The 16,737-nt window shown below is 35.1% G+C and overlaps 1 protein-coding gene across 1 annotated transcript in view; it reads right to left on the bottom strand.

Annotated features, from left to right (window-relative positions):
* The window catches only part of DNAH1 (dynein axonemal heavy chain 1), a 225,215-nt gene that overhangs the window by 125,275 nt on the left and 83,203 nt on the right, over window positions 1-16,737 (bottom strand). The window contains exons 10-15 of the mRNA XM_087954929.1: window positions 13,556-13,767; window positions 11,690-11,988; window positions 7,893-8,043; window positions 6,034-6,227; window positions 2,578-2,803; window positions 1,978-2,097 (exon numbers count right to left, since the gene is read on the bottom strand). Of these exons, the coding sequence (XP_087811055.1) occupies window positions 1,978-2,097; window positions 2,578-2,803; window positions 6,034-6,227; window positions 7,893-8,043; window positions 11,690-11,988; window positions 13,556-13,767 (1,202 nt within the window). The remainder of the gene's footprint in view (window positions 1-1,977; window positions 2,098-2,577; window positions 2,804-6,033; window positions 6,228-7,892; window positions 8,044-11,689; window positions 11,989-13,555; window positions 13,768-16,737) is intronic.

Below are 16,737 nucleotides of genomic sequence, written 5' to 3'. Positions count from 1 at the left end.
GACAATGACTGCAGCTATGACCAAAGGATAGTAGTAGATCAGTCCCATGGAATCTTCTTGCATAAGAAGATAATATGAAATTGCCTGCATGTGATCCTGAAGGCTGCTGCTCACAAGCAGGTTTGAGGGCTGGGAGATGAAGAGAACTATAATAGTCTCAACTGCAGAGGAACCTTTTAAAGCAGAGGTCTCCAACCTTGGCAACTTTAAGACTTGTGGACTTCAACTCCCAGAATTCTCCAGCCAGCAGAGCTGGCTGGAGAATTCTGGGAGTTGAAGTCCACAAGTCTTAAAGTTGCCAAGGTTGGAGACCTCTGTTTTAAAGGACATTCACTTGTAATCATTTTGTAAAGGACCTACTCAACTACCTTAAAGATATTAGAAATCTTAAATACTACAAGTGAAAAGCCACCTGGTGAGTTTACCTTCATTCTATAATAAATTAAAAATTATCTGTAAGCAAATTTAAAAAAAGAAAGAAAGAAATTGGTAAAAAGCCAAATAACAATCTGGTTCAAGAACATTATAAATGAATTAAGGGTCCAGAGATACTTGGAGTAATGAATTAGGACTTCTGCTATAAAAGTTTGGAAATGATTATATAAATAAACAGCACTTCATGGGAACCAATTTGTTTAGTCTATCCTGGTGAAAAATAAATTTGAGATTTATGATTTAAGAAACTGAAAATCAGAGAGGACTAAAGATTCCAGGCAGAAAGGAAAAATTTTAAAAAGTGATATCCTGGCTCTTGTCTTTAGTCAGTAGCAGTGCTTGCAAAATTATAGAAAATGCTTTTACATTTCAAATCATTCAGGAATTTTTTGAGGAATGGGTCAAAAATAGCAGCTTAATTATAGCATTGCTTATATGAATAGCTTGTCCAAAAGATATTAAATAAGAAATTAATGATGTAAAAGAAAATATCTTAGAATATAAAGAGATGAAACAAATTTTAACTGATACAGAAACCTGAGAATATAAATAATTTACAGTAATACTGGAAAATAAAAAAGGACTATAAGACAGAGAAAACAACTGAAGTGGAAATAGAGCTGATAAGCAAAGAGATTGACTGGATAAGGACTTTTTATTGGATTACAAAAGAAATTGGTTAAAACCTTGAAGAAATATTTGAGATGAGAAAAAGAAAAATCAAAGAAAGATCAATTCTTACAACAGCATCTGAATGAACTGAAGATTATGACTGTTAGAAGCAAAAGAGTACAAAGTTGATTCATTTGAAATTAAGTTCATTTGTACTTATGATGAAGATTGGAACCTACTTTTTTTTAAAAAAAAATTCTTTCCTTTTTTCTGTACACGGTTTATTTCTTCTTCTTTCCCCTGTTTCTGAATTTAGTTTGTATTTTCTTTTGTCATTCTTATTAAGTGAGTTCTAATCTTACCTTAGGTATAAAAAATAGTCTGATGGACTTTTGGCAAGTCATCCTCTCACACACCTCCAACACCTTACAGAGACATTGTTATGTTGTGGGGAAAATAGGTGAAGGAAGGAGTATTGCTAAGTTTGCCACTTTGTTGTATATGGAAAAAAGGCAGGATAAAATAGCAATAGCAATAGCACTTAGACTTATATACTGCTTCACAGTGCTTTACAGCTATCTCTAAGCAGTTTACAGCCAGGATATTGCCCCCAAAATCTGGATCCTCATTTTAACCAACCTTGGAAGGATGGAAGCTGAGTCAACCTTGAGCAGGTGAGAATCCAACTGTCGAACTTCTGGCAGTCAGCAGAATTAACATGCAGTACTGCATTCTAACCACTGTGCCACCAAGGAGCCCCTATGTTTAAAAAGCTTTATTTTTTATTTTTTTTTAAAAAAGAACACTTAAGACATATTGTTCCAATAGTGCACATTCCTGGATTAAAAACAGCTTACATATAAATCTAAGTTCCACCTATTACACATGACATTCCGATTGTTTGATCCCATCTCCCTGAATACTGTTCACCTCCTGCGATTTCAATTTCTCTGGGATTCCTTTCATCCATTCCCGCAGCTCAGCTAGTTCTTCAATGCTGTTTGGTTTTTCATAAATTTTTCGGCTGATGGCCTTGAAAGCATCACAGATCTGCAAAATGATATAATAACTGTCAGCGCGAAGTCTGAAACAAAGAGTTCAATCAACTGCATCAAAAAGGCGAGGTCAGGTATCTGAAATTGAGACTAAACTACACTTTATATAGACCACCCACTCCTGCCCAGATCACTAATCTCACAAGTCTTTTCTATATCTCCAAGACAACATTTAATTAACATCATTATGCTCTGTTTTTTCTCCCCATTGTCCTCTGCACAAGCGATAAGCAATGACATGAGCTGTAAACAGAAGTTGTCTGATTATGTCATGTGTCTTCACTGAGATATTGTAAAGAAAGTCAAAGGAAATGCAAGTTTGAAAATGATAATCATTCTTCACAATTTATGATAATAATACTGGGTTTCACATGTCAATAAGCCATCTCTAGTAAAATAATTGTACATTTCCAGAAATAATTATAAAATCATTTGGTTACTCCTCTAGATTCAGTGTACCAACTATAAAACTCACATCTTCTACTTGACGATGTAAATTCTTGGCCAATATGTCCAGCATTGAAGTTGCCAAAGCTTTGCATTTCTTGGACAGGCTCTGCCTTACACCTTCAACGCTGAGGTGAAAAGGACCAATGACCATGAAGCTTGGCAAACTATTATCCAATAACTCTTTTTCTGCCAAATGCTTGTTTACTATTTCTCTCACTTCTGGAGCAGAAGGGCAACTGATCTCATATTCTCTAGAAATATGCAGAAATAAATTTACAGCAAACAAACAACCAAACCAAATAATACAGCTATGGTAGGAATGCTGCTTCACAAAACTTTTAAATATTTACATTTGTATATAATCATTTTCTCCAACCTGGTTAACAACTCCTAGAATTTCCATCAGAATAAAAGGTAACAATCCATATTCAGGAACATATCTCCTCTGAAAAAAATGGCGGGTCAGGAAACTAGTCTGACAGTAATCAAACTCCCCAGAAAACCTGATTCTGGGTGTCCCCGGAGTCTTCTGCCATCAAATATCAACAGCACACAAAAAACAGCAAACAGGATTAAAACTCAACCATTTAGTCCTCCATTACTGGGAGGAAAGGCTGATTGCTGTATTTGCTCTTTGAATGACAGCAGAAATGCCATGTTTTCTAGCTTCTTTGCTAAAAGGAAGGAAGGGGAACCTCATTACTTTCCTTTTCCTCTAAGGAGAAAGGAAGAAAATCAGCCCATTTCTAAGAAAGGTAGAGAGTGTGTATATGTGAATGTAAGTAGGCATATATGCAGGGGTGGGATACGACAGGGTTAACTACCAGTTCAGGATTTATGAGCTTCCCTGCAGGCTGCGAGCCACGCACCTGTAAATCGTCATCAGCAGCTGCCTGCAGAGAAGCAGCCTTTGAAACAGCCCTCTTTTCTTGCTTTTCGAACTGCAGCTGTGCCTCATTCAGCAGCTGAAGTTGAAAAATCAGGAAATAAAGATCAGGTAAGAGCCCGGGCAGGCGGTTGGGCCAGAACAGCAGCAGGCATAGAACCGGTTCTATATCTGCTGCTTTTCAGAGCTACCGGTTCTACAGAGGTGGACAGAACCAGTAGAAACCCACCCCTGCATATATGGGGGCAGTGGTGTGACTAAACAGAATCATGCAAGAAAAAGAATCACTTTCAATTTAAACAACTGCTAAATGTACAGTCCCCAGAGTCTTCCCTCAGGACCTGATATGTCTCACAGGATCAAAATCTCCACTCCTACCTTAGGAACCAGATAGTCATATACACTTTGTCCAGTATGTATCAACATTAGTTTAATGCAATAGTATTAATCTGATCAAACCGAATCATATTTAACTCTGTAATAGATATTTGAAGTAAACTATATGTTTCAGTTCCTAATACACTAGAAAGACTGTACTTTCAGCTCTAGGCCTTTTTGCCTTTTAACCTTACTGTTAAAAGTAGGGTTCCACACTGATTAAAGATTTAGATCTACATAGGCCTATTCATGGTGCTAATTTTCATTTGTGAAGGATATCCAGTATGGCTTATCTCTTATGAATTTGCAGGATTGTCTCCTTCTATGGAAGGAAGTTGGAGGCATGCATTCTCACTGTGGATTCCCATATTTTGGAATATAGCAATAGCAATAGCACTTAGAGTTATATACTGCTTTAAAGTGCTTTACAGTCTTCTCTAAGCAGTTTACAGAGTCAGCATATTGCCCCCAACAATTCGGGTCCCCATTTTACCCACCTCGGAAGGATAGAAGGCTCAGTCAACCTGGAGCCTGGTGGGATTTGAACTGCCAAATTGCAGGCAGCTGGCTACAGCAGAAGTAGCTTGCAGTACTGCACTCTAACCACTACACCACAGAGCCCCCCTAATTGTGAGGAATCCTCATCTTGCTTTCATTTTACAAATCAGTGAAAGCCATCCTGGTCAAATTGACTTTTGATGTGGAGAGAACCCCCTGGCTGCATCTGAAATTTTTATGTTATGTGAAGAATGTTAGCTTTATATTCTCTGTTATGTAGATCTCCCTGCATTGTTGTAATAAAAATGGCAGAATAAAAATATTGTTATTTAAAAATAAACAATAAATAAGCAAGCAAGCTTCCAGACACCCAGAAGCAAATTTAAACATGAGGAGATTCAATCTGTTTATATAATATGGCAATACATGCAGAGCTAATCTGTAGTTCCACTTAGGAAGTTGTGATCAAGTGGAAAGTCTTGATTAAGAAAATAATTTAAAAAATTCAACTTTGTACACAGTAGGAAATAGTTATCTTGCAAAAACAGTTATCTAAAACATAAAAGGCAAATAGGCAAATAAATCAAAAAATAAGTGTTTGAGGCAGAAAGTTGAAAGAAAGATAATGAGAAGCAACATGTGCTTTGCAAACAGTGTTTTAAAGCTCAATTTCTTGATAACGATAGTTAGCATTTATTTTAAAAAATGGACATAGGGATGAAGGGTAAGAAGAAAAATCATACAGAAACATTAGTTTTTTAGCTGAAGGAAAGAAAAAGAAGAAAATTAATTGTTATATAAGAGGATACAAAGATGAATATATCATTATAAGATTTTAATGATTGAGTTTTAAACAATTTTTATGTAGCAAGATAATTCCATTTTGGCTAATATACCAGGAGAAAAATCCTTTTCTTCAGCATTTTGGCTGAAAAAAAAAAAGCTAGCCATGAAAAATTCAAAAGTGTTATGAAGGGTTTTTACAGATAATTTTTAGACAATTAAAGATTTAAGTGAACATTGAAAAGGATAATACATGAATGATATTTTAAATAAATAAATAAATAAATGCTTCACATGTGTACTGATCTCTCAAAAATAGTTCTTCCTTTATCTATTCATTACATTTATATTCAGTTTTTCCTCTAGGAGTCAAGGCTGCCTACACTATTTATTCAAGACCAGCAATTGTGGCTTCTTATTCAGTATGCATTTATGGTCACATATAATTTTTCAATGGGAAAAAGCCTTAAAATATCTACTGTTTTGGGAAAGGTAAAAATAAATTGAAAAATGTGACTCACACCCCTCATCTGCATAAAAAAAATCAATCAGTCACCATTCTAATGCTAAAGAAAATATAATCAACTTGATATAGTTCCTAATATTAAAAGTAGAATCTATACTCCTTTCAGTCAACTGCACAGTATTCATGAAACAGAGGTTTCCTAACTCCCTCCTCTCAGTGCCAAACACCTGCTCCTGAGAATTGGGGGGGACCTGTGGGAATGATGGAGAACATGGTGGGAACCTGCAGATGGACAGGAAATGGATGAAAAAGTAATTGGAGCAAGAACTTAGGATCCAAGCCAATATGTTTTAGAAAGCTACTTGCTTTTTTTTTTTTTTTTTGCCCTTTAATTCTACTGAAAGTAAAGTTGTGTATCAATCTACCCTTTCAGTTTTTAGCTCCTGCTCTTGCATGTGAATGCTGCTTACTTTAAGAGGCTGTGGATATCACGATTATTCAGTTCTAAGTACTTTTCATAATTCTTGGCATAAGCTTGAAGGGGGATCAGTGCTTTGCGGATGCAAGTACAGATGGTATTCCGCAATTCTATCACAGCTGGCTCATTCAGACCCACAGACTCTAACAATGGTGTGCCACAGATGAACATGTTTTCAAGCACATACTGAAAAAGAGATTAAAAAAAGAGTCATTTAGCATAAACAGGATTATCGTCTGCTTCTATTGTTTCTAAAAAGGTGGTTGCACAAAATTAAAAGCCACCCATAACCATGCACTGTAACAAGATTCCTCTTATATTTTTGACTTCAGTATCTTAAAAAAACTATTCTTTTTCCTCATAACTACCATAATAAAGGTTATCATACATGAGTACCAGAACTTGTCTATTATAAACAATTCAAAGATCTAACTATAATGTATGGAGCACTGTTTGAGTTCCTGGTCATGCTAAATGTAATTTGCAACAAACGTTGCCTTAATTGTGTTGCAGCTTATATCTACAAGCTGTTCGCAGTAGCAGGATTCATACCCCAGCTTTTGGGAGATTAAATATTTTGGCTAACCTATCTTTTTAGCATGGCTTGCTGGCATTCAGTGAAAAACAATGAAAGTATTCTTTTCTTTTTAATAAAGAAGATAGAAATTCTTGATGGTAAAAACATCTCCCACCTAGCCAAATCAGCAGAAGCGTATTGCAAGAATTGAATAAAAAAAACTTTCAAGTTACTCTAAAAGTCACTTTAATAACGATTTGTGCTGAGATTTGAATTTTGAAATAAAAAGCCTTTTTTTTAATCTGCAGCACATCATTTTATAAAGAAGCATCAAGATAAATACATATAATGAAACATCTCAGATATTCCCTTTACTTTGGTGTCAGCATTAATAGCTTCAGGATTTAAAATTACAGCATTATTCCAACACTTTCTCATTTAAATCTGACATGTTTTCCTCAATCGTAAAAGTGTTAGTGGAATCCTCCTCTGGCAATATGTCAGTGCTAAAAAGTGTTAGCTAAATCCTTCTGCAAAATCCTCCCTTATCTTCTGCCCTTTAAATTTTTAGAGTTTTTATACCTCTGTATAGGGTGGCTATATGAAACTTACAACACAAATTGAACTGACATTTCTCAACTCCTCTCCCCAACTCCCGCCCCCACAAAAGTATCAGGATGTGACATCAAAATCAATCTTCTTTCCCTAAACCTCAGTACATATTAACTAAAGAACTGCATTAGCTTCCCAGCTGAAAAACGAGACTAATCCACGACTCGGCTGTTGCTTTCAATTATTACAATTACTACAAATTATAGTATTGTTTCTGAAAAAGAGATATTAGCCTGAAAATCTCTAGCATCCTATCCTTAAATATTTGGAGTATCTGTTTATAAAACTGTGATAACTTCATAAACCTGGCATGTGGACATTGCAGAAAGGTACAATATTTTTCCAGTGGAGAAATATTTAGAATCTATAAAGATTCAATCTGGGTCACCGGGACCAGAAGTTTAATCTTACGAGCTTTCAGACTTATGTTTGAGCCCATCTTCAGGGAACTTCTCTCTAGTAGAGTATGTCATGAGAAATTCCTTGAGGATGGGCTCCAGCACAAATCTGAAAGCTCGTAAGACTAAATCTTTGGTCCAGTTATTGACCCAGATTGGATCCTCCAACATTATTCTAGCATATGTATATTTGCATCTATAAAGACTACTTTGTAACTTCTTAGTATAAACAACAAAGCCTGAAATGATATAACTATGCACATTTTATAAGTTGGAACATATATCAGGGTGAGAAGACATTTCATATTCTTGAAAGAAACTCACTTTCTCCAGTTGTGGTATACTATGTGTAGCCAAGATCCCTTTATTAAAAAGAGAAATAATTGATGTCTCAAAATTCTCCAAAGGCGTGCTAAAATGGACACCAAAACTGTCTAAAGCCAAATCAATTATAAACAGGGGATTTTTTCGTGGCCTGCAAAAGGGAGAATATGGAAATTTCACATTGTGTTATGGATAAAAAGATTCAAGCATTAACTCATCTCTTTGCTAATTAAAATGCACTGAGCTGAAAACAAATTCCAGTTCTATTTGTTTGTATTCCATAGAACTAGGAGCCCACACATATCCTACATTTCTACCAGAAGGCATTTTCACACAATGTTTAATGGAGCTAATATTATCACTGTAGTAAAATAGATGGTTTCACAGGAGTATTGTTACATTGGTTGACATCTGTTCTATGGTAGTGTATTCTAAAATGAATAAAATATTCTGGCTGAGTATTATTTTGATTCAATTTGCCAGTTTATCAAAATTTAATATTAATGAATATCATAAGGAATTTATCTATAATATATACTTGTATGCAATTAAAAAGCAATGCAGCTGCTGGGTACAACTAGGGTAACACTTATGTAAATTAGGTACAGGTGGCCCTCAAAATCTCCTGTTTGTTATGCAGTTTTGTGTAACCAGAATTAGTAAATACAAATCTGATCTTGTTATCCATGGTAAGGATTGTGCGTATCTAATTTTGAACAGATGGATTTGATCCAGACCCAGTTTGGTCCAGTGATAAAGGCACTGGGCTAAAAAGAGGAAATCATAAGTTCAAGTCCGTCTTGGTCATGAAACCCAGTTAGGTGACCTTGGGCCAGTAACTCTCAGCCCAACTCATCTCATAGGTTTGTTGTTGTTGAAAAAATAGGAGGAGGAATTTGTGCTGGATAGGTTCTCCATCTTGAATTATTTGCAAAAATAATAAAAATGTGATATAAATAAAAGTAAACAAAATAAATATGAAATAATTCTATCTTCATGTTTAAAAGAACGCATCAGGCCTTCACCCTCCCATCGTCCCAGAGATCTGCCATTGATCTTTCCATCAGTCTGCCAATCTTTGCAAAAAGAAACCCCAATCTTTGCAAAAAAACATTTTGATTATTTTGTTAAGGTTCCAGAACTTATTTTCTTAATTTCCATAAACTCAAGGTCTTCTCAAATTAATTTATATTATGAAATGAATTCCTGTCCAAATGTCTCAAAAATATTTTTATAGTTAAACATCTGGTTTAGAAAATGCTTATGGGCTTCCTTGACTCCAAGAATATCTTTACAGAAAATGTAATTACCAATTAATAAGGAAGGATATGATTTACCAAAACTGGACCTATATCAACAAGTTTATTTATTTGTCAAATATTAAATACTGGAGTCTAACTGTTAGTATTAATTTTTCAACTTGGGCAACTTTAGAATACATCTATATTCCTTTGGTTGTTTTTGTATTTCATTATTGGTTGTTTTATTTTTTAGATATTTGTTATCAATATATTTGATATGCAGATGTTAAGAAAAGAGTGAAAGAACTAGAGGCTTTTATATTGCCTAGAAAATGGGAAAATGACTGAACTTCTACAGCAAGCATGTCAATAAATACATCATGATGGACTCCACTACATTTGCCTAGAAAATGACTGTCAAAAATAGCATTTTGTATAAGATGTAATAAGGATAATGCTTCTTTAAAACGCATGTTTTACAGCATCCTATACTTAACTAAGTTTTGGGAGAAAGTAGAGGAGTATATGAATGTGACTATATAAGAAAAACTATTTTTTTCAGAGGCTAAAATTATCTTGAATTGCTTATCCACTACTTGGTATTTGACAACTTGACAATATAAACTATTAACTAGAGTTTAAAAAAAAGCCTGTTAGGTATAACATTGATACCAAATATGGTTTGGGTGAATAAATATATAAAACTTAGATATCATGGTTTAAGTGCTTATCACTTTAAGCACAATGCTGCAGGCAATTAGCCGAATTAAGGGTGCGGTTAGAAGTTACAATATAAGGAAGCATTAGAAGCTGGAAAGCTTACTGTGTGTTACTGCGACTAACTGTGTCTTATTGTAACTGTGCCTGTGACTGAGATGATTCTGTCTGCTACTGTTTGCTGATTTACTGCTGAATTCAACTGTTCTACTGTTTGAGCGTCTTGCTGAATATCCAGCGATTGTTCCTCTGGAGAGAGGCACGGAGGAGGAGAAGATATCTTTATCGGCTGATAAAGATATTGCAAGGACTCTTAATTTGGACTATACTAGTGAGTCTTACTGGATGGAAATACTGTGAATGACTTAATGGACTGAATGACAAAGCTTTAAACTCTAAATGGATTAAAAACTATTTAAACTACAAAGAAGTGTTTGTGTTCAGTGTGTGTATACTCTGGGGCCCTTCCTGGCTTAACTACTGCTGCAATACTCTGCTAGGGGTTAATCCCCAAACCCTAACAAAGCCCCTGATATTACAGCACTGGAAAGATAAATGTGTGGCCCAATTTAATCAATAATTTGAAGATCTGATTTACACTTGTCACTTATGGAAGGATTACCTACAGAGGTAGACTTTGTCTGGATAAATATAATGAAAATAGGACTCATCTATACAAAAAAACTGACTTATAAAACAGTGTGTTTTGCACACACAAACAGAATCTGTCTGGTGTAAATAGGAAAAGGTAGATTCTAGTCCACCTGAGGCACAAAACCAGCTGGATGATCTTGGAGCTAGTTACTTCCTGTAAGCTCTAGGAAGGAGGCAATGGCAAACCACTTCTGAAAAATGTTGCCAAGGAAACTGCAGGGACTTGTTCAGTCTCTTAAGAATCAGACATGTGTGTATGCACACACACAGACACACACATAGACACGCATGTTTGCATATATGGAATAGTAACTGTTTACTGTTGTAATGACATAATACTTTATATTTTGGGTTGGTTTTTTTCATTTATTTTTAAACACTTCTTATGTAACTTGTGGTTTTTTTAAAAATACTGTTATATCTTTCTGTTTTGTTCATTTAGGTTTTTTTTATTTTTCTGCTATTATTTTAAAAGTGATACAAATAAATTTAAAAAAATAATTTTTTGTTATCCGCAACTGCAGACTGCCATGGAACTCAGGCAGGCAATAAGGGCTATCTGTCCTTCACATTTACCAGCATTTCCCTGCTAGGCATTATTGCAGGAGCCATGGAAATGCAGGAGAAATCATTGGAGAAGGCACTCTTAAATTCAAATTAAATTGAAATAAATTAAATTATTTGCCACCCCCTTTTGTATCCTTTCTTTAGGTTCTTATCATTTACAGGGCTGCCTATAAAAATACAAAGCATCTTTGGGATGATTGAGAACTTGAAAAGCCATTGAAACTTTTTCCCTTGAAAGCTGTAACCTAGAGACTGAGACTGAGACTAACTTGGTGATGCAAAAATGCTCCATTGAGCATCTCAAAAAAAAAAAAAAAAAGAACAAGGTAGTTTTGCAGCAATTTCAAGTGTATGTTAGCTGAGCCAACAATAAGCTGGCTCAGCTGCCAAACTGAGTTAATAATATGAGATCACAAAAACACAGAACTGATCCTAGGATGATATAAATCCATATGGATATGTGAAATGCTTGTGTGCAGTGGCACTATCTCATCAGGAACTTTAGAAAAGACAAAATTCGTTTAAAGGTTCAACTCATAGGAAAAGGAATACATTTCAAAAATATTGCTCAGTGTTCTTTTCCTTCCTCAGATAGGAGACATTTCCTAATTGTCTTACTTGTAAGGGCTATTAACAAGATCGTCTCCCCACATCATATTTTCAGGGCAATCCAGGACACTGTAACAGGCATCCAGAAAGAGCTGTGTGAAGTTTACAAGTGAATCCTGGACCAGGTAACGTACAGAGTCTTGTAGCATAAACTTGATAAGCTCCATCAACTGATGAAGCTTGGACATCCGATATACTTCCCATTTTGTCTCATATAAATTATACCAGCCTTTGCCTATGTCCCTCAGGCTGCTTCTTACTGCTATCTTTAGAGTATTGATCCATGTATCCTTGAGGAACATTGAAATCTGCAGGAAGTCAAAACAAAAGAATAAAAGAATTGTTGTCTTACTCCAAACTTCAAATTACACACTAAATGGATACAGCCGTAGATACTTGCCAACTGTAAAGAAATGCAGCAGTGGGGAGTGGGTGGTTAGTCCTTCCCTTCTCTGGCTTTGTGTTTGCATTAGTACACTCCTCTATTACTATCCCTTTTGGGGAATAGAGGAGTGGCTGAAGTTTGCAGTGGGAAAAAATACAGGGATATCTATTAGATTCCCTCCCCATCTCCATCCTCCATTTTAAATCATCCCCTTGAGACTGCTTTGTCTAGGAAAAAAAGGCATTATAGGCTTATTACATGTTTTATGGTCCACAGAATACTATTCTGTAAACAGGAAGAATTTTATTGTACTTTAATAACATTCTGCTAATAGCAGCAACAGTTCCCAAAGCAATCTACACCAAAACAAATCTTTCTCCATAGAATGTTACACTGAAATAATCTATTTTTTAAAGAAGAGTGCAGCATTTACTCTCAAGGACAGCAAAAACAAACAAAACACCTTGATTTTCCTAAGATATGAGCACAGAAGCTTTTATTTCTAATATCCAACTATTTCCTTTGAAAAGTCTGTAAACAGATGATATTATACTTTGTGGGATCTTGCCTATCCCCCCCCCCCCGCCCCCCTCTCCACATAAAGAAGCTTTAATGATATCCCCTTTAAATATTTAGCCTGTATATTTCCTACTGTTTTTCTTTTAAGTGGGTGCTTCTCAAACTTCTGGGCTACTTTTCATTTTGAGATAGATTACAGATAGAAGAATGTTTAGGAAGTTCTTCTGTATAAACAGTTCATAATAAGTAGAGAACATGCATGAATAGCTTTGCATTCTTGAACCATGTTATTGCAGTTTGCAGAATAAAACTCTGGGATCCAGGATTGAAAACAGTAAGCAGTCAATCAATAGTACCTGTTTTTTTTTAATTATTATTCAAAGCTCTTCCGATTTTCCACACATTAAACTGGACTATGTCCAATATATCTATGGTTAAGCTATACATAATGATTGATTTCTGATCTAAAATATATGGTCTTTGAACCATGTTGTATAATGAGTTGATTTTATTCAAGTGGATAGGATGGTGCTTAGGTTAGCTATTTTCTCTCAATCTGAACTAAGCAGCCAACATTTCTTGGCTGCTGAGCATAGTTAGTCCTCAGTGGGCTGTTCTGGAAGTTGAATGCCTGCAGATCTTAGAGGACTCCCAAGCTTGCTGATATAAAATTGGTTTCATTATGGCCAACTTGGTGAACTATTTTTCCCACCGGTATATATGGTTATGTTATTATCCCACACCATGATCAAAGAAACGTGTGTGTGCATTTCTGCTAGTTTTATCATACAGTAGCCTAAGTGAAAGAGGGACTTCCATGTTCTGAAGAGCAGTAAAGCACAAGTCTTATCTGGCCTAAAGTAATCTTCTACCATTGCATTATGTGGGGTCCTTTCACCCATCACACAGTGGTTATAGTCCTTTACATTTGTGCATCTCACCCCTGCAAAGAATCTGCCATAACATATTACCTGAGAAAAGGTCTGGGTCTGAATCTGTTCAAACGTTTCAAGTCGTCCATACTTAGTCAGGGTGGAATGGAAAAGAGACATAGCAGCAGTTTTATTGCACTCATCTCGCACTTGGCACAAAGCCATAATAACCTCTGGCCGTGTCAGGAGAGAGACAAAACTGAAAGTTTCTCTTTGCTCATTAAATGGATATTCTGGAACTTCAACGAGCCCTGGTAATAAAAAGAAAGATGTTATTGAAGTAATCAGTCTCACAAGTAAGCCTCTTAAATACATACATATCCACCTCTTTGTTCCCTTTTGAATAAACAATGTCATGCAAACCACCAAAAAATATTAAAAAGAAGCAAGCAAGCAGACAAACAATAAAGGTGGAATAAAAACAATAAATCTTGCTTTGCTAACACAATTGGCTCTACCTCTTTGAACCTTTTTATAGTTGAGAATCATCCTGGTTTCCCTCTGGTCTGAATATTAGTTCAAATATTGCCTTTTGGTATTTAAACTACTGATCTTAAAGATCTCATCAACATCATGTAACCAAAGCACTCCATATCTAAAGTAAATTTAGTTTATTTCTCTATAAACATATTGTATAATAGCTTCCCTTATCCCCATTTTAGCAATTGTTGTCTTACATACATTTTTTTTCATCTAGAGTCCTTTTCACATGAGCATTCTATCATTCATCCTTTTTCATTCTTGCCATTAGCCTAATTACACACTGGCATTTTTAAACACAATTCTTTTTAGGTTCCATATCCTATTTTCTAATCTCCATTATAAATGCCATCATTAAGAATCCTCTTTGTATAGGATTCATAGTTTCTCTTCTTCAGTCCTTCTATTTTCACTCTAATGTCTTTCATTTTTTTCATTTTCTTTCATGTTTATTTATCACTATCTTTAAACAATTCTACTAGTCTTTCCATATGTTTATAGAGTTATGATTAAAAGTTTGTGAACCCTTCTGAATTTTCAATATTTCTGCATAATATGAACTAAAACACAATCTGACCCCGCATAACTCCTAAAACTAGATAAAGAGACCCCCCAATTAAACAAATCACTCAAAAATATTACACCAGTCCATTTATTAAGAAAAATGGTCCAAAGCTACATATTTGTGTATGGCAAAAATATGTGAACCATTTATGATTGTCAGCTCATTTGAAGGAAAATGTAGAATTAGGACTTCAGACAATGATCAGGTGGAAGTCTGCCTTATTTAAAGAGTTCTGAGCATTCACTATCAAAGTCTGATCTTCAGGTATATGGAAGTGGGTCATAGGTTAAAGAAAGCAGATTTCTGAGAACCTACAAAAAATAGTTATTGATTCTTACCTGGCTGGAAAAGTTTACAAAAGTGTCATGCAGATCATATACAAATGGAGGTAATTCAACACCTGTCCTATTTCCCATAAGAAAATGTCACTGTGTCTAACTGTGAACTGAAGGTCAAGAGAAAATAGATCATGCATTAAGACAATGATCCAAAACACACAAGTTGGCATGACTAGGGAATGGTTAAAGCAAAAAAAATAAAATGTTTTCAAATAGTCAAATTGGAGACCTGATCTTAATCCTATAGAAATGTTACTGTATGGGAAGACCTGAAACAGGCAGCTCATGGGAAGAAGCCCACCAACATCCCTAAACTGAAGCTTTTCTGTGAGGAGGAATAGGCTAAAATTCTTCCAAGCTGATGTATGGGATTGATTAAAACAGTTATTTTAAGTAGTTATTACTGCCCAAAGGAGACACACTAGTTATTAAAAATACAAATTCATATACTTTTGCCACACATAAGTGTTTAACTTTGGATCATTTTCCTGAACAAATAAGTATAAGATTTTTACTCATTTATTTATTTATTTATTTGGGTTCATAAATGTCCCAAAGATGCTTTTCAAAAGACAGTGAGGCTTTCTTTGTTTTTCCCTTGAAGACTTTCGCTTCTTGGATGAGAAGAGAAACGTTATCAAGGAAAAAACATAAAAAGTTGCATTTATGAACATTGCGTTCATAAACTGTTAAGCATCACTGTATATACAAACGTATGTGTACAGCACATTGAATAGCATTGAACAGCTTCTTCCAAGCAGGCATTCATCAACAATAATTCTTAGGTTTTAGAAAAGTCCATTCCCTTTTTCTGGTGAATGGACCAGAATTTTCATTCACATGATGTTTAAGTATGAAGTCTCCAGATGTACTGAATGCAAAAATTAGCACTCAATATAAGTTTACACTATTCAGTAAAGGAATAAAAAACATCTGATTCATGAACAAATTAGAAATATTAAAAAATCTCTTGCATAAAATTGAGCTATACCTACTTATTTTGAATGGAAACAAAGACGATTACATTTACTACACTTACTTATTATGATTACACTTTCTATTGACCAATAAAATTCCAATTATCAATTTCTCTGAAATTTCACCAAGCATTGCCACAAGCTTTCACATCTAGGATTGTAGTCAAAAAGTCTGCATTTTCAGAATATTGAACACTGTATTTAAATATTTTATTCACTGAACCAAGTAGCTGCTGTTGTAAGATATTCTAACAATTCCATGGTTATGTTAATTGTGTGTGGTCAAAGTTGGTCTAAAACATTTGGAGTACATCAGACAATCTAACCTTATCTAGTGAGCATCCATCATTTTAAGAGTACAATTCAACTGATTTTTAACTACTTTGCTGGGAGATATTAAAGATGTTTATATAATATTGCATTTTAGATTACACTCAAAATAATAAACGGAGCTATGTACAGGTAGTTCTTGGCATACAGCCATTTGTTTAACGACAGTTCAAAAATTGAACTGTTACTTACCACCAGTCCTCACCCTTACAATTGTAGCAGCATTCCCATGGTCACATGATAAAAATCCAGGCACTTGGCAACTGGCATATATTTACTATGATTGCATCATTCTAGGATCATGTGATCACCGTTTGTGATCTTCCAAGCCAGCTTTCCACAAGCAAAATCAATAGAAGTTAGTTTTGCTTAATAACCGCAGGCACTGAACAACTGCAGTGATTCACTTTGCAACCGTGGCAAAAAAGGTTGTAACATCAGACATGGCTTATTTAACAACTACCTTGCTTAACAATGGAAATTCTGGTCCCAGTTGTGGTTGCAAGTCAAGAACCAACTCTGTTGGCCAAT

The sequence above is a fragment of the Notechis scutatus genome, chromosome 2 (assembly GCF_049901735.1).
Source record: "Notechis scutatus isolate UNSWTSFEM ecotype Mainland chromosome 2, rNotScu1.2, whole genome shotgun sequence".
In the NCBI taxonomy this organism is placed as follows: Eukaryota; Metazoa; Chordata; class Lepidosauria; order Squamata; family Elapidae; genus Notechis; species Notechis scutatus.
This window is presented reverse-complemented; position numbering and strand designations above follow the sequence as displayed.